The following is a 25,047-nucleotide window of genomic DNA, read 5'->3' as shown; positions in this document are numbered from 1 at the left end:
GGTGTGTATCAGGCAATTAGATAAGACGCATGTCCACAATTTAAATAGTCAGTTCACCTCACTCTTTCTGAGAGTAGGAGGACCCAAGTCATAGACCAGACAACAAGGCTACGATTATAGGTGGGAAGAAGCGGCTATCTTCTGTCCAGTGCCTTGAGGTTTGTCTACTTTTAGAAGGGTATGTACTGGGGGTAGTGATACTTATCTCTTGTTCAATCAAAAAGAAAGGAAGGAAGGAAGAAAGAGCAAAAATCCAGAGCCTACTCCCAAAGGGTTTCTCATTAGGGTCAAAACTGAGATGCTAAAGCTAAACCAAATGTCCCCAGATCCCAGACAGAACACCCTTTACTCCACTCCTGGAGGCACCCACCATGAAACTGCACTTGGTGACTGTCTCAAATACCCACTGGTACTGCTTATCTCAGTCCATCTGTCCTTCCTGAATTCTTGCTATACAAACTTGGCTCAATGTATAAAAATTCCCATTGAAAATAATGAGAATTCAGTATCAAAGTGAAGTCCTAGAAAGAGGTGGGAGTGTGGAGTGGGAACAATAGAACAACTTCAAATAGAAAGTGCAGAGGGGTGGGGATAAGGCTGAGTGACCAAACTAGTCCCCAACATCTGTGTCCCGGTCCCCAATGAGCCAGAGGATATGGAAGCTGAGTGCTAGGAGCCCAGTGCCCAGCAGGTCCCCCAGAGCTGTCAAGTACGGGATGGAGAAGTTGTCTGGGTCCAGGCCCCGGCCCCACATCCAGTGCACCATCCAGTCTGCGATGTAAAGAAGAATCAGCACCTGGAGAGACAGAAGGGCCCAGCCTGTAACCATCCCCTCTCTCCAGGGGGAGCCAGAGACCGTGCAATCGCGCTATTCATCGCAGCAGAAGGCTTGGCTATTTACAATCCTCAGCTTGGAAACTCCACTGGTTCTCTCTACTGGGCTCTCCTCCCCACCCCCACCCCCATATTACCAACTGAAGCAGACAACAGGTGAAATGAGAGCTCTTTAGAAAGGCAGTTGCTACTACTACCTGGGATCATTGGCATCTGCATGACATTTTGCTCGCAAATTTACCAAACAAACCCAAGCCCTGATGCCAATTCTGACTCATGGTTGGCCCCATGAGTTACAGATTAGAACTTCTCCAGAGGGTTTTCTTGGCTGTGGTTTTTATGGTGCTGCTGAGTAAGTTCGAACCACTAACCTTTAGATTAATTAGCAGCTGAGTGTTTAACCATTTGTGGCTCTCCAAGGGGCTTCCCTAACCTAAATCCTACTCATTGCAGGGACCCAGAACTCTTGCCTAATTCTGGGTCATGCCATACTTGGGTCATTCCAGTTCCTGCATGTTGGCCTCTCTAGGAGCTGGCTGGTTGGGGGTTAGAGCCAGCTTTCCCTACGGAGATCCCCTATTGGAATAAGGGCAGAGTTTGAGGCTGGTACCGCACAGCTGTTTGAGTAATAGTTGATTGTCTCAACTGGCTTCCTTCTAACCCTCCCTTTCCATTCTACTGCTGTGGGCTCAAAGAATGCAAGTTAATTTTAACATTGTGTTGTTGTTGTTAAGTGCCATCAAGTGGATTCCAATTCATAGCAACTCTGTCTATGGTTTCCAAGGAGTGGTTGGTGGGTTTGAACTTTGGTCTTGTAGTTAGCAGTTCAAGGCTTATCTTACAGTGCCACACCAGGACTCCATTTAACATCAAAAGCAAAAAAATCAAACCCATTGCCAATGAGTTGAATGAAGCCTACCCATATCGACCCAGTGTTACCGTTAACAGACATCAAGTTGGCTTTGACTCACAGAGGTCCTGTGTAGCATTTTCAAGGAGACACTGGTGTGTTCAAACTGCCAACCTTATGGTTAGCAGTCTGTGCTTATCCTACAGTGCCACATAGGACATAGAAAAACTGCCCTATAGGGTTTCCAAGGCTGTAATCTTTATGGAGAGCTCTGGTAGTGTAGTGGCTACGAATCGGGCTGCTAATCTCATAGTCAGCAGTTCAAAACTACCAGCTGTTCTGTGTTAGAAAGATGAGGCTTTCTGCTCCCGTAAAGATTTACAGCTGCTGATTTTGAATCACTGACCTTAAAGTTAGCAGTCCAGTGCTTATCCTACAGCATCACCCCAGGAATCCTTCACAACTACAGGTAATTACGATCGATCTAGATTAGAATCTCGGGAGTCCTGGTGTGGTGCTGTGGGCTAATGCATCAGACTGCAAAGCCGTTTGAATTGCAACGTCAGTGGCTCAAGCTCACCAGCTGCTCCTTGGAAACCCTACACAGGGTCGTTATGGGTTGGAATCGACTTGACGGCACTTAACAACAACAGTATTGGTCAGGAGTCCTGGTGAGGTGCTGTGGGTCAATGTGCTGGACTGCAAAGGTCAGCTTGAACTGCAAGGTTGGCAGTTCAAGCTCACCAGCTGCTCCTTGGAAACCCTATACAGGGTTGCTATGGGTCGGAACTGACTTGACAGCACTTTACACAACAATAACAGTATTGGTCAGAAGACCAACAGCAGAAAACAAAAAGCTGGGTGCTTGTTAGAAATGCAGAATCTCAGTGTCGACTCTGGATCACCTGAACCAGTCTGCATTTAAACATATGTCGGAGATGTGCTTGACCAAAAATACCATGGCGGGGGCAGGCCTGCACTTTCTACATACTCTGCACAGTGTCTGGCACTGGACTACCTACATGACTGCATCTGCGTGAGATGAAATGGTTTCTAACAGCTAAGGTTAACACAGTCATTTGGAAAATTTTACTCTTGACTGAACTTTGCAAACATTGTGGTACAAAAATACTGTCTGAAGGGGCCCAAATAAAGGAACCAGAGCCCCCAGTGGGACCCAGAAGCCAGAAGTGATACACAGTTTTAGGCCAATTTGGTTGCTCTTGTGTGTCTGTTCAAGGAAGCCAGAGGGTTCGGTTCCAACACCCCTTCACATGCCCTGCTTGCCCTGCACAAAGCTGCCTTGTACTCCTATGGCCTTGGCTCTGGGTGAGGGCCAGCCCTCATAACTTCACACCCTTTCCAGCAGCTGCAGAACAGTCCCAAATAAAGAGTGTGGTCAGGAGGCTTTTGGAACGTGCCCCAGGCAAAGAATGACAGCAGCTGTTCTACATTCTGGCCTCCTGAGCAAGCCTGGGACACATGGGTGGGAGGTGGCGGCAAAGGGATCAGGGGAGACCTTTACAGGGATCAAGTGCCATGCTCAGGGCCTTCAAAGGCCCAGGGAAGGGCATCTCCCCTAGGGGGTTCATAATGGGTAATGGAGCTAAGATATCTCCTTTCCAACCTAGATTGAGGATGAGCTGAAAATCTCCAGCCACGCCCCCTTGGCATGCCCCATCACCTTCACATCCCCTCTGCCACCAGGTGAAGCGCACATGTGAGGGAAATTGCTGCAGGCTACTCGCATCAGGTGAGTCCCAGCCCCAGTCCTTCCTAAAATGTCCCAACACATAACCTATCTAAAACAGAAGTGGGGGGATAAAGGGGGGTGAAGAAGAAATACTGTTCATCAAAGGTGACTGATTCAATATAATCATGAGGTATCAACAGAACAGAACGCAGTCATCAAAAGTGAGGGTGCTCTTCTTTTTAGAGACTGATGTATATATTGATATGGAATGATTTCTAAGATAAACTGTTACATGAAAAAAGAAGAATGCAGAACAGTAGGTATAGGGTGTTACATCTGTGTACAAAAAAAGGAAAATAAAAATACAAAGGGGATTCAAAAAGCTTCATGATCTTTTAATTCCATTTCCCATGAACTTTTAAAGCCTCCTTGTATAGACGTCTGCTTGTGTAACTAGAGAAGAAACTTGACAGATACATAAGAAAGTGACCACAGTGGTGGGCAGGGAGGAAATGCGTGGGTGGCTGGGAAGAGGGCCAAAAGGAAGACTTTTCCTCACACACACTGTTAACCTTTCCACTGTGTATAGTGCAAACACTGTGTAACTGTTACTGCCTATTCCAAACACAAATACGAAATATAAAAGCACTCTATATAAACATGTCACCTTTAAAGATGAGGGGCAGTGTGGCTCTACAGGAAAGCATAGGAGAGTGGTGTGGGAATGGGACTGCTCTGTATCCTGACTGTGAGGGTGGTTACAGGACTCTTCACTTGTAATGAAATTGCACAGAACCATACACACATGTGCACACACACACAGACACAGAAAAGAGTGCCTGGAAAACTAGAGAAATGTGAATAAACTCACTGGATTGTACTAGTGCCAGTACAATATAAGAATGGTGTTCTAGAGTTATGCAAGATATTACCACTGGGGAAAAGAATGGAGCCTCCTTGCCCACTCCCCACCCCCACAACTTCCTGTGAATCTATAATTATTTCAAAATAAAAAGTTAAAAAAATGTCATAATATAACAAGGGAGAATGCATTACAGGATTACAGGATGGCAAAGCTGGACTAGACCTTATAGATTATTTTGTGCATTGGTTTTGACAGTTTTTCAAGATGTGGAATGCTTTATTCAAATCAAGTCTCCAGAAGCCCAGCATGCATGTACAGCTAAGTGACTCTGTGGCCAGATGGGGTGAAACCCAGAGCCCACCTGCTCAAAACTCCAGAAGCATCAGCTCCTCAGGGCACTACTTGAAAACCACTCCCTCTGGTCGATTCCTCTCAACTTACAGATATGTCACTAAGGTGCAGAGAAGTGATGCAACTGAGCCAAAGTCACACAGCATGTCAGTGACTGTTCTGGAACTACACAGCCTATTCTGAGTCCCTGCCCTGTTTACTGGCAGCTAAGACACAGAGAAAGAGGGGGTAGAATGTGTGATTGGCTGCGGCTGGGTCTCCTCTACTATTACTGCACAACAGTCTTGCCCACCCCCCACTCCACTAGTCTGTACCTGGAGCAGTGCAGCTGTCATGTAGAAGATGATGAAGATGAGGGTGAGGGTGGTATGCCCGCCCTGCATACAGCTGATGGTGTAGAGGAACACCAGGTGTCCTGGAACCACAAGGAGGAAGAGGACCCGGGCCGAGCGCGAATTCACATCTAGGTCCAGGGGAGAGACAGACAGTACAAGGAGAATGAGGAGGAGGGCGTTCTGACCCCATAAGTCCACACCATCCTCCCAGGCAGCAGTTGTCTCTGCATCTCCACCCCGTGGTCCCTCCCTAAGCGTATCCTGAAGAGGTGGTCATCTAGAACAGCTGGTGTGGCCCAGCATGAGAAAGGGAGCTTGTGTTCCCAGCCCCCACTGTTACTTAAATGAAGTTCATTGTTTCTTAGCACTCTTCCTCCAGGGATGAATGGACCCAAGTGTCTGAGAATGTGCATTACCAGGGCTGAAGAAGGTGGTACAAGGACTGGGGCAGCGGCGAGGAGCTTGCTCGGAGTTTTCCCCTGGCATCCCATTCATGTGGAGGAAGGTAGAGATGCGGCTAGCCTGGACTGCCACCAGATTGCCCCCAACACCTGCAGAGACACTTAGACATGTGGGGGAGGAAATGCACCACTTGTTCCTCATCTCTTATCAGTAGAGGCAGTGTACCCCGTCTTCCTTTAGTGTCTGAGTGGGTATCACCTGCTCACCAGAACCCAAGACTAGAGTGAGATGCTAAGAAGGAAGGCAAAGACAGTCCCTCTTCCAGGAAGTCTTCCAGGCTCCTCCCATCCTACCCTCTGTGGAGGTGCAGCAGTCCCGGAAGCCCCTGGTGGTCATCTGCCTTTATCCACAACCCTTCCTTCCCTCATCCCCAGTGCTCTGAGAAGACCCAGAGACCCAGGCACCCAGTGCTTGCTAGCTGGTTTGGTAATCAGCAGCAAGTGGGTTTAAGCTCTGAATTCTGGAATCTGGTTATCTCTGGCACCTCTATCAAGAATCGTGCCAGTCACTTAGTTTTCCCTGTCATTCTGCAACCTGCTCTGAGCCCCGAGACACTGACATCTGCAGATGGCACCACTCAGGCTGGCTGCTTCCAGTTGGGTTTGCTCAATGGGAGGCACCAGCAGATCACAGGGTAAGAGAGGAGATCAGGTACTTTGTTCTTGATTCCCTCATGCCTCAGGACAATGACTTGTCCTTGTGGGTGGGCTCTCATGGGGCTCTGATAACACTCTTTCTTCAGGACTAGACACCTCTCATTGTTGTTAAGTCTCTGGGTGCCTTAACCTTCCCACCTTATCCCACCGCCAAAATCTATGTTGGTCCTTTTAACCCAGCTCCCACCTCTGTGAAGAGTCCCTTCATTAAAGTCATGAACTACCTGATCTGGATTTTCTTGGCTGCTGGAACCCTAATACAGAAAACCCAGTTAAAATCATTTGTCATCGAGTGGATTCTATCTTATGGTAACCAGACATGTGACCAAGGAGAACTCTGCTCCAAAGGGTTTTCAATGGCTGACTTTTCAGAAGCAGATTTCTAGGTCTTTTTTCCTGAGGCACCTATGGTTGTGTGTGAACCTCCAACTTTTAGGTTAGTAGTAACCGAATGTGTAGGTGCCCTGGAGGCATAGTATGTTACACATTGGGCTGCTAACTACAGGGTCAGCAGTTTGAACCCACCAGTGCTCCTTGGGAGATAGAGAAGGCTTTCTGCTCCCATAACAATTTATAGCCTCAGAAACCCTGTACTGAGTCAGAACTGACTTTATGGTATATAACAACAGCGGCAGCAGCAGCCCAATGTGTTAACTGTTTGTACCACTCAGAGCTCCAGGTGCAGGCAGCAACCTCTAAGTCTCCTTTCCCTTGCTCTCTGCTGCTCTGGCAGCCAACATCAGATCTCACCATTAATCACAGGTGTGAAGACAGCCATGCCTGCAAAGTTGGGGTCTGAGACCGTCTTGTCCAAGATGAGGCCTCCCACACTACAAAGACACAAAGACAGAATGACAGCACTGAAAGGCTCTGCTCTGATCTCTGGGATGAGGGGCACAGGCCCACCTAGCCTTGGGGAGGAGGGGAGGCAGAGATGGGTCCCAGGAATCTCCCGTCCTTTGCTATCATCAGCTGCTGGTTCCTACATTTTGATTGTTCCTACATAGTGCTTCCAGACTCAGCTAGTGGTACCAGCTAAGGCAGCTTCGTCCTGTATCTATACCCCAAGTTGGCTAGGGGAGCCACCATGGGGTGACCTGCCTGTGAGGACCATTGTTGTTTTGTCTGGTCAGCATTTAAATCCTCTTCAGGTGACAGCACTAGGCTCGTGCGTAGAGAACCAACTCTCGGTCACTATAGGTTAAGGACACTGCTACAGTGATGGCTTTGTCCCTGGCCCACCCAATCAATGCACTGCATCCCTAAAGTCACATAGTGACTGGCTCAGGAATAGTCACGTGCCTCAATCACAGCTAAAGAACATCTATTCTGGGACTTTGTGCAACTGCTGGAGGAAAGAATCTCTCTCTCTCTCCTTTGGAGTAATGAACTTGGAACTGCCTGCAGACCATCACAGAGAAAAACAGAGCTGAGAAATGTCAGGTACTGGGGCCCCCATGATATTTTTTTGAGCCCTGGAACCCACTTCCCTGAGATCTGTAAGCTAGTACATGCTGCTTTTGAATCAAATCCATCTCAGGTGGTTTCTGTTACTTGTGACAGAAGAACTGAGTCACACTGTTTTTTTCGGGTTTAAGTGAAGGTATGTATGCAGGTCCAGAGCCTACCTGCTGATGGCCATGGCAATGATGACAGGCTCCCAGCCCGAGTACAACACCTCCCTTGTGGCTGGGCTCCGCCGGGCCAGCACCACCCACACAGGCAGCAGGGCCACGAAGACGGCACACACCAGCGGGTAGATGTATCGCCAGCCCTCTGAGAGAGGTAGACATCAGAAAGGAGGTGAGCACAGAGCTTGTTGCTCCTAGCCTTCCTCTGGCTGCTCAACCACACTTGTTAACCCCCACAGGCCACTAGCAACACCACGATATGCCCATAAATATAGTACTTGACTGGATCTTACCCAGCAGGTAGGCAGGACCAGCGTTCCCATTTTATAGATGAGAAAACTGAGGTAGAGAGCTGCACAGGCACTGAACTCATTAAGGACAGCGACCAGACCTTAGGTCTCTTGATTTTGATGCCAGAAATTACTGTATCTCCAAACCTTCATTTTGTAAGCAGTTTCTTTCCTTTGCTCATCCTACCTCACTCCTCCAAGAACAGTAAAAATCTCCAGGACCAGGCAGGACTACATTCCTCAGACACTTTCCCCCATTCCTGTCCCTGATGCCTGCATGAATTTAAGATCAGTACTTCGCCTCATCTAAGATTAGGTGCTGCTACAAACTGTGTTCAAATGGAATGATAAAAAACAGAGGTCTTAGCATATTTGCAAAATCAATACTATCTCTCAACCCTATCTACAAGTCTAAGCCTGGCCATACCCACAGGGTCTCAGTCTCACCCAGTTTCAGGTAGAGTCCCCAACTGATGCCTGAGAGCAGAGCCAAGGTGATGAGGTCGCCCAGGCTGGCAGCAATGGGCGTAGCCACATTGTCTGGGTTGATCCCAATCTTGCGAGAGCCAATGATGACCCCAATCATGATCATACCTGATGAGGAAAGGGAAGGGGACCAGGCAGGTGAGGGTGAGAAGGAAAACAAGGGGTATCACCAAACAAAAAGAGAGAAAAGATGGCCAATCAGCACATGAAACGATGTTCAACATCATTAACCATTAAAAACAAAAACTCACTGTTGCTGAGTTCATTCCAACTTACAGTGACACTGTAGGGCAGAGAACTGCTCTCCAGGGTTTCTGAGACTTTACATCTTTATGGAAGCAGACTGCCACATCTTTCTTCCAAGGAGTGGCTGGTGTGCTTGAACCACCAACCTTTCAGTTAATCGTCAAATGCTTAACCCACTGTGCCACCAGGAGTCCTGGTTCTTATTATGTGCCCTCAAGTCAGTTCTGATTCATAGTGATTCTGTAGAGTATTGCAAAGCTGTAAACCTTTATGGGAGCAGAAAGCTTCATCTTCCTCTCACAGAGTGGCTGGTGCATTAGGATTGCTGACCTTGCAGTTGGCAGCCCAGGGTGGAACCCACTATGCTACCAGGGCTCTTCACAAGTCATTAAAAAACATCTAAAGCCAAACTGACTGCTATGAGTCAATTCCAACTCACAATGACCCTATGTAGGGTTTCTGAAACTAAATCTTTACAAGAGCAGACAGTCTCATCTTTCTTCCTAGGAGTGGAGGGTGGGTTTGTGTGACTCCTTATTGGTTATTTGTTGTTTCTTTAGTGCTGTTGAGTCAATTCTAACATATAGCGACCCTGTACAGGGTTTCCAAGGAGCAGCTGGTGAGTTTGAACCACTAACCTTGCAGTTCAAACCCATCTGGAGGTCCAGTGCCTGTCCTATAGTGCACACCAGGCGTCCATTAGAGAGATGGAAACAAAAAAACCACTGTGGCTTGCAGTGAGATACCATCTCACCTCTATTAGAATGACAAGAATAAAAACCAAGAGAAAACAACATGCATCGGTGAGGTTGTGGAAAAACTGAAACCCTCATATGCTGCTGTTGGGAATGTAAACTAGTCCAGTCAGTGTGGAACACAGTTTGGTGTTTCCTTAAAACAATTGAACAAAGAACTACCATATCCAAAGCATATACCCAGAAGGAGTGAAGGCAGGAACTCATACTGAAACCTGGACCCCAGTTTTTGCAGCACATTTCACAATAGCCAAAGGTGGAGGTAACTGCAGTGATTGCCCATCTGCAGATGAATGGATGCTCGTATATGAATGGAATACTACTCAGCTACTCAGTAAAGAGAAATGAAGTCCTGAAGCATGCCATGATATGCATGAAGTTTGAAATCATCATGGTGAGTGAAATTAAGTCAGTTCCCAAAGGGCAAATATTGTTAAGGTCTCACTTATATGAAATAAGTAAATACGAGGGTAAGTCAAAAAGTAGTGTTACAAAATCACTGTTGTTGTTAAGTACCATCAAGTAAGTTCTGACTCCTAGAGACCCTGTATATAGGCTTCTGAGGAGCGGCTAGTGAGTTTGAACTGCTGACCTTAAGGTTAGCAGTCCAATGTTTACCTTATAGAGCCACACCAGGACTTCACAAAACCAGAAATAGAAACCTTTATTAAATGGAAATATCAAAATGGGAAGCTATTGTTTCTTGACACATTCTCCATCTAGGTCAATATATTTTTAAAGGCTGTGTTTCCATCTCTAACCGTTCCTCCAAAGAATTCTGTACTCTAATTTACATCACATCAAAGTGGCAGTGATTACATTCTGAGGGACTCACACCATGTTCCTTTTTAATGTTCTTTGAGTCTGGGGAACTAAAAGAGTCTGAAGGAGGTAAATCAGGGCTGTAGGGTACAGCCTGTGGGTAGGTGGGGTAAGCAAATGATCTTAGGACAGATCTTGTTACTCTCAAAGAATGAGCAGATGCATTGTCATGATGGAAAACCATTTCTTGGTGCAACTTTCCTGGTCTTCTCACCAATGCAGTCTTTAGTTTTCTTAAAACTTCTCAATCATAAGCCCTGTAAATTGTCCTATGTTCTTCAAGAAAATCTATCAAGACTGGAATCCCAAAAACCAGTCTCCACAGACCTTCTGAGTCAATCTCTGTTCTGCCTTGAATTGAACTGGCCCAGCAGACCCCTTCAGAAGCCACTGGTATGATTGGACCGTTTTGTTTTTGAAGGCACCCTAACAAGGCTAAGACAAGGGTATTATTGTGAGAATTGTCTGCAGCCACTACTGATCACAGAGACATATTTAAACACGTTTATTTTGGAATAAACCCATGTGTGTATGAACTGGAACCCTAGTAACAATACTTTTTGGCTTACTCTTGTGCCTAATAAAGATTATTTGTGGTTACCAGAGGTGGGAGAGTGGGAGAGGGGGATGCTTTGCTTAGCAAGCGTTGAGTTTATGTTAAAAAGGTGGTAGAATGATTTGGAAAAGGATCATGAGAATGAATGCCAAGCTTGAAGCGTGTATTCCATGGCACTGAATTGTATACGTAAGTGGTATAGGTTTTGTTATGTCTGTTTTCACCAGTTTTTTAAAAGGGGGCGAGCAAGGAGGCACCCAGCTTAGTTGACACTCGTTCCCCCATGCCCCACTCTTCCCTTCCTTACCCAGTACCAGGGAGGCGATGAAGGCCGTGGCCACACTGCTGGCACAGAGCAGGAAGGCATGCGGGATACTGAAGTGACCATCAGGAATCCAGCCAAAGATGACGGCTGCGATGGATGCTAGGAAGCCCACCACTGTGGCCTGCACCTGAGAGGAGCCCGGGAGTGGAGCATTTCTCAGCTGAGGTCACCGAGCACTTAGCCAGACCTCTTCCTGGCCCCCCCAGTAGCCCCAGGAGGCAGGCAGGGCTGGATTGTTCAGTCCTCACAGGCTGGAATGATGTCTTTATTTATTTAGTTTCTCACCAGACATTAGTACAGGGCCATGTACACTGCAGGAACCCAGCACATATTACTGACTGAATGAGCGTTCCTCTAGGGGCTGGGTGGATGTTTAACAGAACTAGAGACTTCAGTTCAGAAGATTCCCAGCGGGGAACTCATGTGGCCTCTTTGGGACACGGGACAATGGTGTTAAAGGACACTTCAACATGCCTGAGTCTGCTCCTAGAGCCAGGATCTAGGGAGCTCCCAGCCCCCTCACCACCTGGAACAGGGCAGTGATAACAGAGATGCTGGGACCCTTCTCCCACTGGCGCTTTTCTGGGGTGACTTGAGTCCCTCCTTGAGTTACTTTGGAAGAAGCCAGCTCAGCAAGGTGCTGGAGCTTCACTCAGGAGCCAGCTGGGTGGACCTGAGCCTCTCAGAGATGCCTAACTAAGGGGGGAACTCAGCCCACCCTCTTGGTCCCCTCCTTACTCACCTGGATGAGGGCCATATTCCCGGTGATCATCCGCCAGAGCTCCTTAGGTGTATCCATGTGCCCGATGTTGGCCTGGGAGAGGGAGGCAGGGGAGTGAAATACCAGGCTAGGCAGTGCTTGCAGCTCCACCACTGGGCCCCCGCCTGGATCAGGAGGCTGTTGGTGTGGCCCAGGACTTGGACTGGGACATGGCCACATGAAGAGTTGGTAAGAGGATTCAAGGGGCTTAAAAGCAGTTTCCAAGGCAGCCTCTTCTTTTCTCCTCCCCTTAGCATATCTATTGAGAAGAGGCAGCCCCCTCCCCCATCCCCTGCCCGGCCTCCTTTATCTGGATAGTCCAGATTAGGTTAGAATGACCTAACCCTTTGCCTGGAAGCCAGCTCATTGTTTTGGGAAAGGGGAAGCCAGCTGTTGGCACAGGAGTGAAGCTATAGGAGTGTTTGGGGAGGAGGGAGGTGGAATGGACTCGAGTAGGGACAAACTGGGATGGGCTAGCCTGGTTGCCCCTTCTACTCTGCTGCCTTCTCCAGACTCTTGACCATGCAAGGACACCCTGACACGTGGCTTCCTTGGCCTGCTGAGTTTCATCACCCCATGGCCCTGTTTGTGGTCCAGTCTCTGAACTGTCAAGGCTGATCTAAATGGTGGTGGGAGGGAGGAGCGATGAACCAGAGAGCAGTCCCTCCTTGTCCACTCCCCTGAAGAAGGAATGGACTGGGATGCGAGAGGGGCTGGAAAGCCTGGCTGGGCTCCTGCCCAGCTGCAGAGTGGGGCTGGAGATCAGAGGAGACCCCCATCTGTGCAGGTGGAGGGGCCAGCATGGTGCCCGCCTGTCAAAGCTGCACAAACAGTCAGGAGGTGGGCTGTGAGGCAGGGGGTGGGGCAGGAGTCCAGGAATGGCTGGGACATTCAGAAACTAAGTCTGGGAACTACTTTGGGTGGGGAGCCCCTGATCAGGCGCAGGGTGCCCAGCCTGGGATCTCCCTCCATCTGCCCAGCCAGTCCCCCTTCCCTTCCCAGCCCCTCACTCTAGGCCTGGGCGGTCATGAGACACTGTAGCTGTCCCCAAGTCTGATGTGCCCCTCCCAGCCAGGGCACTCACTGCGGTGGACAGTCTTGAGGCCAGGGTCATTTCTAGGTTCCCCTTGAGCCCCAGCAGCGCAGGCACCAAGATGAAGACTTCTGTCACCTTCTGGAAGACTTCCCAGTGCTACAAGGTGAAAACAGAACCCAAGAATTTCAGTGCGCAGAAGGGCTGGCGTTGAGGCTAAAATGATAGTTGGGGATCAGGGGCTTGAAGAGGAAATGGGATCCGCAGGGAGCAACCACACTGGTTGCCTTCCCTCCAAGAACCCTGGAACCAAACCAAGCCCACAGTTCTTCCAACAATACAGTCCCCCTTTTTGCTGCCCAGAACAGGGGAGGCAAAAAGGCTCTCTTTTGCTGAGGAGGCCCCAATTCTGACTCTATTTCCTATGCCTGTTTCTCTAGAGTTGGGTGAGAAGCTGCTCAGTTCAGCCACCTCGGACTGACTCCCACCCACAACTTCACTGTAAGCCCACCTCAAATAGCAATCCCTAACCCCTTTTGCCTTTAGTCCACTTTCTCTGCAGCCTCAGCCTTGGGTGATGTTGTCTCAGCTGTTGAGAGCTGGGCTCCATGGGGCTGGGGCTGAGGAGATTAGAGGGTTTGTTTGGTTTCCATCTCCAAGGGCTTTGGGCCTCAGCCACAGCAGCTCTCTAGAACAGGCTCTGGGTTACAACTGTGGCCCCCCAAACCTCTGAAGGCTGGTCTGTAAGAGGCTGTGTATTCCTATTGCTTTCCCCAATCTCTCAGTTAGGAGAAGCAAGTGTGACCCTGTGGAATGAGCACCGGACAGGGAATCATAAGAAGTGAGTTCTAGTCATGGGTGGCAATGGAGCCCGGCTCTCCTACCTGTTGCTTTAGTTACCATTTGCTAAGTACTGACTATGTGGCAGCCAAGGTCCCTGGGTAGAACAAATGGTTAACATGCTCAGCTGAGAACGGAAAAGGTGATGACTCGAGTCCACTCAGTCAAGCTCCACGGAAAGCCCTATGGAGCTCAGTTCTACTCTAACACACGTGGGGTCAGCAGGAGTTGGAACAGACTTGACAGCAAATGGTAAAAATGCTAGGTGAATTCCTTTATGTGTATTTTCTCATTACATTTTCTTAGTGAGGGATTATTGTTCATCCCCATTTTTCAAAAAGAGGCAAGAGATTCCAAGAGTAATATCCCACTTTATGTTAAGGAGGGAAACTCTAGGAGCTGGGATTGACTACTTAGAAATCACTTTAGTTGAAAATGAAATGGAGGGCTTGCAGAAAAGGGCTGGCGTGGTGTCTCAGACCTCATGGCCTGGACGGGGCAATGCTGAGTTTCCTTTATTTGTTTTGAGAAATGGAAGGCTTCCAGGTTTGGTGAGGGCAAAGTGAGCGATAGCTGGGCGGATGTGGGAAGGTGGCTCAGGGAACCATGGTCTATAAGGCAAGGTTCTGTCATGGGCAAGGACACTGGATTAAAAGTTTTGGGGCTCCTATTAGAGGTCTCAAGTGAGGGGCTTCTCCACGCAGACCAGCTGGGGACAATAGGCAAATGGCAGAGGCCTAAATTTCCTGACTGTAAAATGTTCAATTCAGAGTCCAGATGAGATAATCTCTGAAGGCCATAGTTAAAGATAAGCAAGGATATTGGAGGAGACTGGGAATAGCATGAGGAACCAGGGCTGCCTAGATACTGGGGAGGGGCAGGAAGAGGGGTGGCAGTAATCTATAAGGCAAATCAGTTGCCAGTGTGTCAGAATTGACTCTTGGTGACATTAGAATAGAGCTGTGCTCCACACTATTTCTAGTGGTTGATATTTTGGAAGCAGACCACTAGGTTTTTCTTCTGGGTGCACGTGAGCCTCTGATGTTTCCTTAGCAGCTGAGCATGTTAACCATTTGCATCACCTAAGGACTCTGGCTGAAGACAAGGATGTCTTTTTTCCTAGATTTCTCTTTACGGGGGAGGGGAAGTCCCCCTACAGGTAGAGGGCATAGCATTCTCCTTAGAGAAGTCTCTCTCTGGGGACTAAGGAGGGAGAAAAAACTCTGTTGCCATTACCTCTACCTCAGCAACAGTTGTTAACCCACAGGAGGAACTAGCCTCACCCAAATGCTGGAGGAACATGAATTCTTTTTTGCCCACAGGGCCCCTAAAGAGAAGGTAGCCCCAGTAAAACAAAGGTGCAGAAGCCATCTCATTTGCCCTGGAGCAACTCTTGGCTGTTGGTGGTACATACCGCTGGGGCTCCAGCTCCCCACAGTCACGCTCCTTCTCTCTCAAACCTGATCCAGTAACTCTGGAGAGGGGGACCATCCCCCTTTCACCCCACCTCCATAAGGGTGGCTGTGGCTGACTGGATTTTTGAAGAGCCTCCCAGAGCAGGGCTTCACGTCCTAGCCTCACCTGTCCTATCCTCTATTGCCTGATCAATAGGAAGTGTAGTTCTCTGTTGTTGTTGTTAAGTGCCGTCGAGTCGGTTCTGACCCATAGCCACCCTGAACAGGGTTTCCGAAAGCCTCATCTTTCTCCCGCGGAACAGCTGGTAGTTTCCAACTGCTGACCTTGCAGTTCGCAGCCCGATTTGTAACCACTACGCTACCAGAGCTCCTTCTTTAGGCAGGTCTAAACAATGTGAATGTACTGACAGTGTGAAAAGTCCTCGAAGGAGACATCCCAAGTGCAGGCAAGTTTTTGGAATTGTTTGCAATGACTACCATTGTGGTTGGGTGGCACTGAGTTGGTTCTGACTCACAGTGACCCTCCGTCATAGTACAACAGAACGAAATACCTCCCCATTTTGAGCCATCCTCACAACTGTTGCTATGTGTGAGCTCATTGTTGCATCCATTTTGTTTATTGCCTGTATTTAATGTTGTTGTTTTTTAAGGTGTAAAGTTCAGTCCTGGAGTGGTGCTGTAGGATAATCACTGGACTGCTAACAACAAGGTTGGAGGTTCAAATCCACCAGATGCTCCTCATAACCCCTATGCTATGAGTTGGAACAAATTCAACAGTACTTGACAACTACAGTTCTTCTAGCTGCCACTATAAAACCAAACCCAAATTCCACTGCCTTTGAGTCAATTCAGACACACAGCAACCCTGTTAAGTTGTTGTTAAGTGCTATCGAGTCAGTTCTGACTATAGTGACCTTTTATAGTGACCTATAGTGACCCTTTATAGGGTTTCCGAGGAGTGGCTGATGGGCTTGAATCGCCAACCTTGTGGGTGACAGTTCTGTGCTTATCCTACAGTGCCATACGAGGTAGAACACCCCAAGTCCTTCTATCACTCCCAACCCTCCATATAACTTCTTTTCAACTACACAGTGTTAGTAAGGATCACACAAGGCAGGCGGAAGAGACATGGAGAGCAAGCAACCTTACCCCAAAGTCTTCAGAGCCCTCACAGAAGATTATTTCACATAATATAGCCTGGAACCTCACACTATCTGCTCCCATCCCAGCCAGAGCCTTGAGTTGGCACTTGAGTCATAGTTGCCAAATTTACAAACATACTTTCTCATTTACAAGACCATCTCAAAGATGCAGTGCAGGCAGAGAAGTCTCTGACACACAGGAGATTCTGGGAAGAAGTGATGCTGGAAGACAGGTGAAGTGGAATCAACCCAGAAAGCAGGGGGGCCCTGAGGCCAAAAAGTGGGCAGGGTGGTAGGGACAGTCAGTGAGTACCTCTACTTCCTCCTCTGGCCTTAATTCACGCCCATCTAGACCCTGAAGCCAAACCTGTCAGCCAAGTGGCAGCCAAGGTGCCACCCACGTTTTCCTGCTCTGCTGGGGATGGAAAAGGGCACGTTGCAGAAAGTGTAGCCCAGTGCGAGTGGGGAGTTATTGACAGATTTTCACTGTTTCTTAGAAACATAGCGACTTTGCTCCTTCTTTCTTTATCTTTGAGGGGCTCCTTAGCAATGGATATTCTGGGGTTGAAGGATGAGACCACTCTCCCATACTCAAAAATAATTTTGCTCAACGCAAACCCCCTTCCAAGACTAAGACTCAATGGAAATGCACACTCTGATTGGTGACCACACACATCACCGATGGGGAGAAGTGGGGTAAAAGCAGCAATGAAGTGGCAAGCTAAGCCCTACAATGTTCAGTGAACTTCTGTGGACCCAGTTGGGGACCTGGATGGCAAGCAGTGTGAAGAGGCCTGGGGACTCTTGGGCCCCCAGAGTCAGTGGTGTAGCCACGGAGGACTCGAGAGGAGAGTGGAGCTACCGGCTGACGGGAAGAGAGGGCATATGCACAGGAGCGCCCACACTTGCAGATGTGACCTGGACTGGATGACTGGATGATCGGAGCTCAACCAGGAGAGGAAAGAAGAGGGGGGAAAAAAAAAGAGTGAGCTGATACAGTCTGATGAACTTGACCTATACCTATGGAGCAGCGACTCAAAAGAGGGAACAAATCCTCACAGCAAGAAACATTCACACACACCCCGACACACAGAGTAGACGGAGAAGGGCAGCTTGGACATTGGATACGCAAATGGGGAGTGGGGGACTACAAAGGCAAGAAGTGACCAGCTTACAAACTTTCAAGAGGGAACCTGGTGCTAGGGAGCATGGCGGAAGGCAGAAGCTCCAGTAGGTACTATTCAATCTGTCTGGGCGGAGCTGATGAAAGGAGATACAGATGGGTAATTTGTGATACTATAGTGAATAATGCTTATCAGGACGGATTATGAGGGTTAGAAATGCAAAGGTGGAAGCTTTGTAACAAGGAAGGGAGTGATTAATTCTCCAGGATAGGAGCGGAGGCCTCTGGGACCATCAACGGAGAAGAGCCAAGAGCGGGACCCTGCCCAGAGAAACAGAGATGCCTGAGATGGAAACAGTGATGATGACGTGGAGTGATGAAGCGACTGGGGACTTTGGACCCAGAGAGGGAAAGGGACTGTGGGCTGAAAACTGGGGGGAGGAGGGGGTAGTGTAGGGGGTGGGTTTCTGGGATATACCCTTTGGGTGGTTGATGATGCATGGAGGGGATTGGAACCATGGCAGTGAGATGATACACGATGGAATGAATGTAAAACTAAAGTTCTCCCATGTAAACTATCATATAATTCACAATAAAACTTAAAAAAAAATAATAATCTTGCTTCAGAGCAATCACCCTAAGCCTCACACTGCTGGTCACACGCCAGCACCTCTTGTCTTTCTGACCTGCCTCTTCCTTCCTCACCTTCTCCAGCCAGCACTTCCCACTCACTCCCACACATACTGATCCCCTGCTCTTAGTGTTCAAGCCTGAGCCTTTTTACACGCTGGGAGACAATAACAGAGAAGAAAGTTGCCACCAGGAAGAGAGGGAATCAACATATCAAAAATATCCCCTGAACAACTTAGACATTGGCTACCCAAAATGGGGGGGTGGGGACTACAAAGGCACGAAGTAACTGGCTTACAAGCTTTCAAGAGGGAGCCTAGTTCCAGAGGGTATGGGGGAATGTAGACTCTCCGCTGAATGGTTTCCAACCTGTCAGGAGGGGGCTGGTGAAAGGAGATGGGGATAAGACTCTTGTGGTTCAGCAGTGAATAATTGCTATCAGGACTGACTGTGAGTATTGCAGATGTAAAGGTAGACGTTCTGTAACAAATGGAGGGGAGTGGTTGATCTTGCAGTCCAGGAGCAGAGGACCCTGGGACCATCAAGGGAGAAGAGTGGAGTGCGGAACCCTATCCAGAGAAGCAGTAACACCAGTGATGGAGGCAGAGATGATGATGTGGAAAGATGGAGCAGCTAGGGACTCTAGTCTCAGGGAGAGAGAGGGGCTGTGTGCTGATGGCCGGGGGGCAGGCTTGCAGTGTGTATCCTTTGATTGTTTGAATGGTTATATATTCCTGAGTGTTTCGGTGTACATCGCCCCCTCTCCAAAAAAAGACAAAACCAGAGGGAATGGAAGCAAATGCTGTTGAATGGTGATGCATGGAGGGGATTGTAATCATTGCAATGAAATGAAATAAGATAGGATGAATGTAAAGCTGATGTTCTCCCATGTAAACTATCACTCAATTCACAATAAAAACTTACCAAAAAAAAACAAAAACAAAACAAAACAAAACCAAAAAACCCTGGAATCCTCTTACAGTCGAACAATATAAAAGTTTAGGTTAACTAGTTAAAAAAAAATGTTTTAAAAGGCTGCCTTGAGCATTGTGCTCTTTTATTAATTATCCATGTGAGATCATATTGACAACAGCAACTGAAGAGGTTAGACAGGAACCTTAGGGGGTAGTGAGTTTATGTTAATGGGGGAGCAACAACTCAAGAAAGGAGGGTGAGAACGGTTGCCCAACTCAAAGCATGGAATTGTTGTCATTGAACTGTACATGCAGAATTGGCATGTTTCACTGTGTATATTCTCAACAGTAAAAACAAATAAATAAAATTTAGGAAAAAAGGCCAAAGGACTGAAATGTTCAGATATAAGCTGCAAGCACCAAGCTATGGAGAGTCTGGGAAGCTGAGCTAGAGATGGCCTTGCAGGACAAGAAGTGGGTCAGATTGTATTCGGGTCAGTCCAGCCTTCACTGTTTGAGGTTCCACACCAAGTGTATTCTAGGTGTTCAAGGAGAAAGGCCTCAGGGCAATACTTGAATATATAAAGCCATCACAGAAAACAAACAGGTTCCTGACAGCAAGCAGCAGGCAGAGACATGAGGAGCAGACAGGGTGGTTAAGTGAGACCACCTGTGAACATCCTGCCCAAGGAGACCAGCAGCCAGGAGAGGAGAGCAGACCACCTGTGAGTGAAATGCTTCTTTCCTATTCCCCTGACCCAATCCCCCCATGTGTTGCCAACTTTCATCTCTCTCACACACACAGCCATGAGTTCTTCACTTGGCAAGACAGTGAAGTCAAGAGTTTGGGGAAGGAGGGTCCGCTTTCCTTGGGATCCTTAGCCAGTAAATAGCAAGTTAAAACAAGGACTTAGGAGTCCCATCTTTCTTAACATCCCTGAGAATTTGCACACCAGGTCTGCACACCACCTCCTGCCATTCCCACTCCTGCCAAAAGCTGGCAGAAAAAGGGAGCTAAATGTTCTGCAGGAGCCTAGCACAATTGGGAAGACACAGAGAGGCTCCTATCTCCCAACCAAATAACGGTTCCACCAGTTGGCCAATCTTGCTTTCCCTCCCAGTGCCACAAGAACTTTTGGCCACCTTGGGGAACTTAGAATGGAGAACAGTCCATTTATCCTTCTCTTACTTTTGTCCAGTGTGCCAGCCCTTTTCTTGCAGTCATGGTTGGCTATGCTTATTGAGTGGAAAGGAGGGTAGATAAGGGGACAGAGAAACAGGCCTTCCAGAATGAAAGGAATCTTCTGCAATAGTAGGGGAGAGGTGACAAATCCAGACCAAGGAGAACCGAAAACCACAACCAGCATGGGTTCTTGATCAGTTGCTCTGAGACACTGGGGACACTCGCTCCTGATGGCCCCATTTTCTTAGGCACTCCCTGACTCTCTGGCCCACTGAGGGCCATCTTAGTTTGTTGATGAGAAATACAGGTGTGACGCCTTAGAAATGATCTTGCTCTTTCTGGCTTCAGGATTGTGAATCACTCCTTTTGCCACCCTGGATGTGGAATAGGAACCTCCCTGTGGTCTCATGTCTGGGCCCTTCTGCACCTACCCCTACCCATGATAGTATTGTAGTCAGCTGCAATAGGTAGGCTGGGAGATGGGGAAAGACAACCCAGCTATTATCATCCATATTAACTGAACCCTAGCTTTTCAGGTGATCCTAAGTACCACATAGAATGCAAGTGTTGGTGTCTGTGGACACAGTGGGCAGGCTCCAGCATTCGCTTCTTGGTGGTGGTGTTGGTGGTGTGCCGTGGAGTCGGTTTCGACTCATAGCAATCCTGTACAGGGCTTCCAAGGCTGTAAATCTTTACAGGAGCAGAAAGCCTCTTCTTTCTCCTGTGGAACTAGTAGTTTTGAACTGCTGACCTTAAGGTTCGCAGCCCAATTCGTAACCACTATGCTACCAGAGCTCACTCCTTAGGCCTCTCAATGTCTCAAGGGCATTAGATAGCTTTGGAGCAAGATGTGAGAAGGCTTTTCCAGCTCTAGACTTATCTAAGTGTTTGGGGTGGGGTCTCTGTGTTCCCCTGCTCTAAGAACTTTGGTTCCTACTCATGTCAGAAAATGACTTGAATTGTTTTAGATTCCAGTCTACCCTGCTCTGCAGGGGAAGACAAGAAAACAGCTCATCCCAGATTCTCTAACCAACTGGTGAGTCATGGCCATGGTGAAAGCTCCAGGAGTGGGTTCTAGAATCAGATGACCAGGGACCAGTTACCTAATGTTGAGATGATTATGATTCCTACCTCACAGGCACACCAAAGAGTCCAACAAATACTTCCTAGTGCCATTATTATTATCCAGAAAATAAGTCTCCTAGTTCACATTAGATCCTGGTTCTGTACCCCTGTTGTTGTTGTTGTTATGTGCCATCTAGTCGGTTCCGACCCATAGCGACCCTGTATAGGGTTTCCGAGGGTGTAAATCTTTACGGGAGTAGAAAGCCTCATCTTTCTCCCGCGGAGCAGCTGGTAGTTTCGAACCGCTGACCTTAAGGTTCGCAGCCCGATTCGTAACCACTACGCTACCAGAGCTCCTTATCTGTACCCCTATGTAGGCACCAAACTACAACTCACAAATTGTAAGAATGTGAATCAAGGTCATAGGAAAGGTCTAGAAGAGATGGAGAAACTGCCACCTCAGTCCCATTTCTCCTCCTCTGAGTACTTTACTCACTGCTCTACAGAGGAGGGATGAGGAATTCAAAGTCCATCTCCCTAGCTCCAGGCTGGTTTCCTAACCTTCAGGCAGAAACAAGCCTTATGAAAACAGTTTACAGGAGAGGGGAGGCAGTATAAGGTACTTTGGCACATCATAAACATGATCCTCATTAGTAACCAAAGGACAGAGTTCTCCTGAAAGTCCAAGTCAAAGTGGTCCAGGTGGATACTGTTGAAGGAATCACCTGGCACACCAGTCACCTGGGATATGGGCACAGTGAGACCCACCAGTAGGACTCACTACATCATAACCTGTATTGTCTATGTTGTTGTTGTTAAGTGCCATTGAGTCGGTTCCGACCCATAGCGACCCTGTAACAGGGTTTCCGAGGGTGTAAATCTTTAGGGGAGTAGAAAGCCTTATCTTTCTCCCGCGGAGCGGCTGGTAGTTTCGAACCGCTGACCTTGAGGTTCACAGCCCGATTCGTAACCTCAATACAGGGAAAGTGATGTTGAGCTACCTCTTTTCCTAAGACACTACATGGTTAGGGACACACTGTGGAGTCTGAAGCGGCAAAGGCCAGATCACCAACTGCCTCTGTATTTCTCAGGGTACCTAGGACAGAGCCCAGTACCTGGATGGAGTTTGAAACAAGCTACTGATTAACTCTGATAAACCCCACACCTTCAGAAAGCTCTGTGTATCTTACTGTGCTTCAAAATCTCTTATCTGGACACATGACTTGATCTCTTGGACCTGGGGTTCAAACTCACAATACACTAAGAGCAAGTGCTCTGCTTCTCAGCTTCCAGGTCCAGCCAATTCTTATCCATAATTCTACAGGAGCCTCCCAAAGAGCCCCATTGCTTAGAATAGTTTCATGAAAGACCGGTGATAAGCAAAGAGAAACAGTTCTTCCCAGGCCTGGTTACATTTTGTCCCCAAGTATATCACATAATTAGCACTTTTAGGTCTTGTCACACCAAACCTCCAAATCATAGATCAGACAGCATGTACCTTCCCCGCCCCTCCCAAGGAGATCAAGCTAAGGTCACAGCCAGATAAGCAACACAAAATGCCTTTAAGAGCCTTCCCACTTCATTTGAGACCCTCTTGGCAATAGAGCAAATTCCTGCCCAGCAGGGAGATGGAGGGGAGACTTGAAACTCAGCTTTTAACTACTGGCATCCCTGAAACTCCAAGTGAAGGGAAAAGAAAGCCTAAGAAGGGAACCTGTCTAAATGTCTCCTACTGGGCTGGGGTCAGCAGGAATATCCAGGAGGGTCGGCAAGCAACCAGCCTCTTTCATCTCTACTTTTCCAAGCCTGATCTCTGGAACCCCCTTCTGCTTTTGTTAAGCAATACCAAACTGACCACCTCCCCAGGGCTACTCAGCTTCCTTGAGAATGCTGCAGAAAGTAACTAGACCAAAAAGAAACTAAAGCCATAATCCAAAGGGAAAGAGTATTCTAGGAAGCAGCAGCTGCTTCTAACATGGAGAGAAAGCTATGAGAGGTAACATTTCCCAGTAGGAAAAGGTGTATGACCCAGAGTCCTACCTGCACAATGTCCAACACCATGCCAGCAGCCACAGTCCCAAAGCCTGCCAGGAGGAAGGGAAAGAGCACTTGCAGCCCGATGGAAAACGAGGTCTCCTTGAGTGGGGAGGGTGGTGCAGGGCCACGGTCTGCGCTGACGTCGTCACTTTCGTTGCTCTGGCTCCCGTTCTCCAGCAGGGCGTCCTCCTCCCGAACCCCCTTGGCGTTGGCCCGAGACTCAATCACCACCACCTCCACCCCAGCCCCATCAGGACCCAGGAACTCCGAGGTCCCGGCCAAAGGCTCTCGTCCGGGGTCATCTGTACAGCAGGGTGAGGCAGTGGGGCCAGTCCCATTCAGCTGGTGGATGTCCTTTGGTTCCGGCTTAGAGGACATGACGGGTAGGGAGGAGGGGAAGGGGGCACACGCCTCTCTTTTGTCCCTTTCTCTCTCCCTCTCTAATTTGGAAAAGAACTTAGTCTTGGGGTGAGCCCAGGCTTGGGTGCCGCGGGACCTCTTCCCACGGCTCTCTGCTCCCACCAGGCACTGCAAAAACTGATCCACCAACAGGCAGCCCCATCAAGCACTGAAGCTGCTAGCTGGAAGGAAGCAAGAAACTCAACAGACTCAGCAGCCAGCCACTAGGGGTGCAGATAGATGCCTGACTCCACTCGGCCTGCACTGTGCTCAAGGGAAAGTGATCTGGCCTCTTATCTTCTTTGGTTCACAGCAGCAGGCTCCTTAGAACAGAGCTGGGAAAGCCCAGTCAAGTGTGAGGTACCCTTTGACGTGGTCCCTCTTTCATGAACAGTAGCTTGAGTTCAGTCTTTCAGAACACAGCCTTGGCTTAAAGCTGCGGCTCCTTCCTGCTCTTCTTGCTTAAGTCCTTTGGCTTCCCACAGCTCCTCAGGCTCTGCTGGTTCCAGGACAGAATCTGCTGTCTGTCTCCTCTCTTCCAGATATCTCCTTCCTTTCTGGGAAGACCTTGTATCTTCCCAAATCCCTGGTCCTTAAAGTCACAGGAACCTTGGTGGAGTACCTTATGGGGGGGAAGAAGCAAAAAAGTAAAGAAAAGGTTATGAATCAGCAAAGTACTGTGTATACTGGGAGAATTCCCTCTCTGAGAGGCATCTTTACTTTTTTTGCCTCTATCTTTCCAATTAAACTACCTATCTTGCTCTGCAACATGTGTCCTGCACCACCATATACAGAGGTCCAGCAGTTGCTCTTTTCACCATCCTTTCAAACCATAACCCACTGACCCATAGGGCCCATCACCACCAGAGTCAATAGTTAGGAAAAGGCTCCACATAGGAAAGCTGCTGTGTAGGAGACCTTGGCATTGTCCTTTCAGCAAGTGGGGATGGGCAGCAAATTCCCAAGAGAGATCCTTTCTTTATGCACATTATGAACCCAGGATCCTCTAAGTGTGGTCTCCCAGTGCCATCAATTGCACATTCAGTCACAAATTTTCTGCCAATGAACCATCTGCCATAGAGGGTGGCTGTTTATATCATAAGGTATAAACAACAGTAAGCCAACAAAGAGAAGACTCGCAGATGCTCAAATGCCCTATCCCAAGATAAAACTCAGAAAGACTCACTCCCTGGGCAGTGGGGCATGCCAGACAAATGCCAAGAACCAGAGGCCTACCCACTCCTGTCCCTGAGAGTCAACAGTGCTACGAAAAGCTCAGATGCTGACTCGTATTCAGGCCTCTGTTTTCTCTTCTTTCCCTCTGCTACTGGCCCTGTGATCTGGCCAGA

The 25,047-nt window shown here is 48.3% G+C and overlaps 1 protein-coding gene across 1 annotated transcript; it reads right to left on the bottom strand.

Annotated features, from left to right (window-relative positions):
- Nucleotides 1-563: 563 nt before the first annotated feature.
- SLC41A1 (solute carrier family 41 (magnesium transporter), member 1) lies at nucleotides 564-23,792 on the bottom strand. The gene is made up of 10 exons (XM_006834075.1): nucleotides 23,303-23,792; nucleotides 13,002-13,109; nucleotides 11,900-11,971; nucleotides 11,140-11,284; nucleotides 8,415-8,561; nucleotides 7,675-7,822; nucleotides 6,797-6,876; nucleotides 5,345-5,479; nucleotides 4,908-5,056; nucleotides 564-796 (listed from the first exon to the last, which is right to left on the bottom strand). The coding sequence occupies exons 1-10, from the start codon at nucleotides 23,675-23,677 to the stop codon at nucleotides 611-613; spliced, it is 1,545 nt and encodes a 514-aa protein (XP_006834138.1). The 5' UTR covers nucleotides 23,678-23,792; the 3' UTR covers nucleotides 564-610.
- Nucleotides 23,793-25,047: the final 1,255 nt, after the last annotated feature.

This window comes from Chrysochloris asiatica, unplaced genomic scaffold (genome assembly GCF_000296735.1).
Source record: "Chrysochloris asiatica unplaced genomic scaffold, ChrAsi1.0 scaffold00009, whole genome shotgun sequence".
Taxonomy (NCBI): Eukaryota; Metazoa; Chordata; class Mammalia; order Afrosoricida; family Chrysochloridae; genus Chrysochloris; species Chrysochloris asiatica.
The sequence above is the reverse complement of the archived record's forward strand: the minus strand, read 5'-3'. Positions and strand labels throughout refer to the sequence as shown.

What these genes read in the sequence shown, in the direction of transcription:
- SLC41A1 (XM_006834075.1), bottom strand. Translation starts at nt 23,677, where the DNA reads ATGTCCTCTAAGCCGGAACCAAAGGACATCCACCAGCTGAATGGGACT. An exon ending in CATCGCCTCCCTGGTACTGG is followed by an intron (nt 8,562 to 11,139) that starts GTAAGGAAGGGA and finishes TTTCCTCATCAG; the next exon opens with GTATGATCATGATTGGGGTC. An exon ending in TGACAGCTGCACTGCTCCAG is followed by an intron (nt 797 to 4,907) that starts GTACAGACTAGT and finishes CTGTCTCTCCAG; the next exon opens with GTGCTGATTCTTCTTTACAT.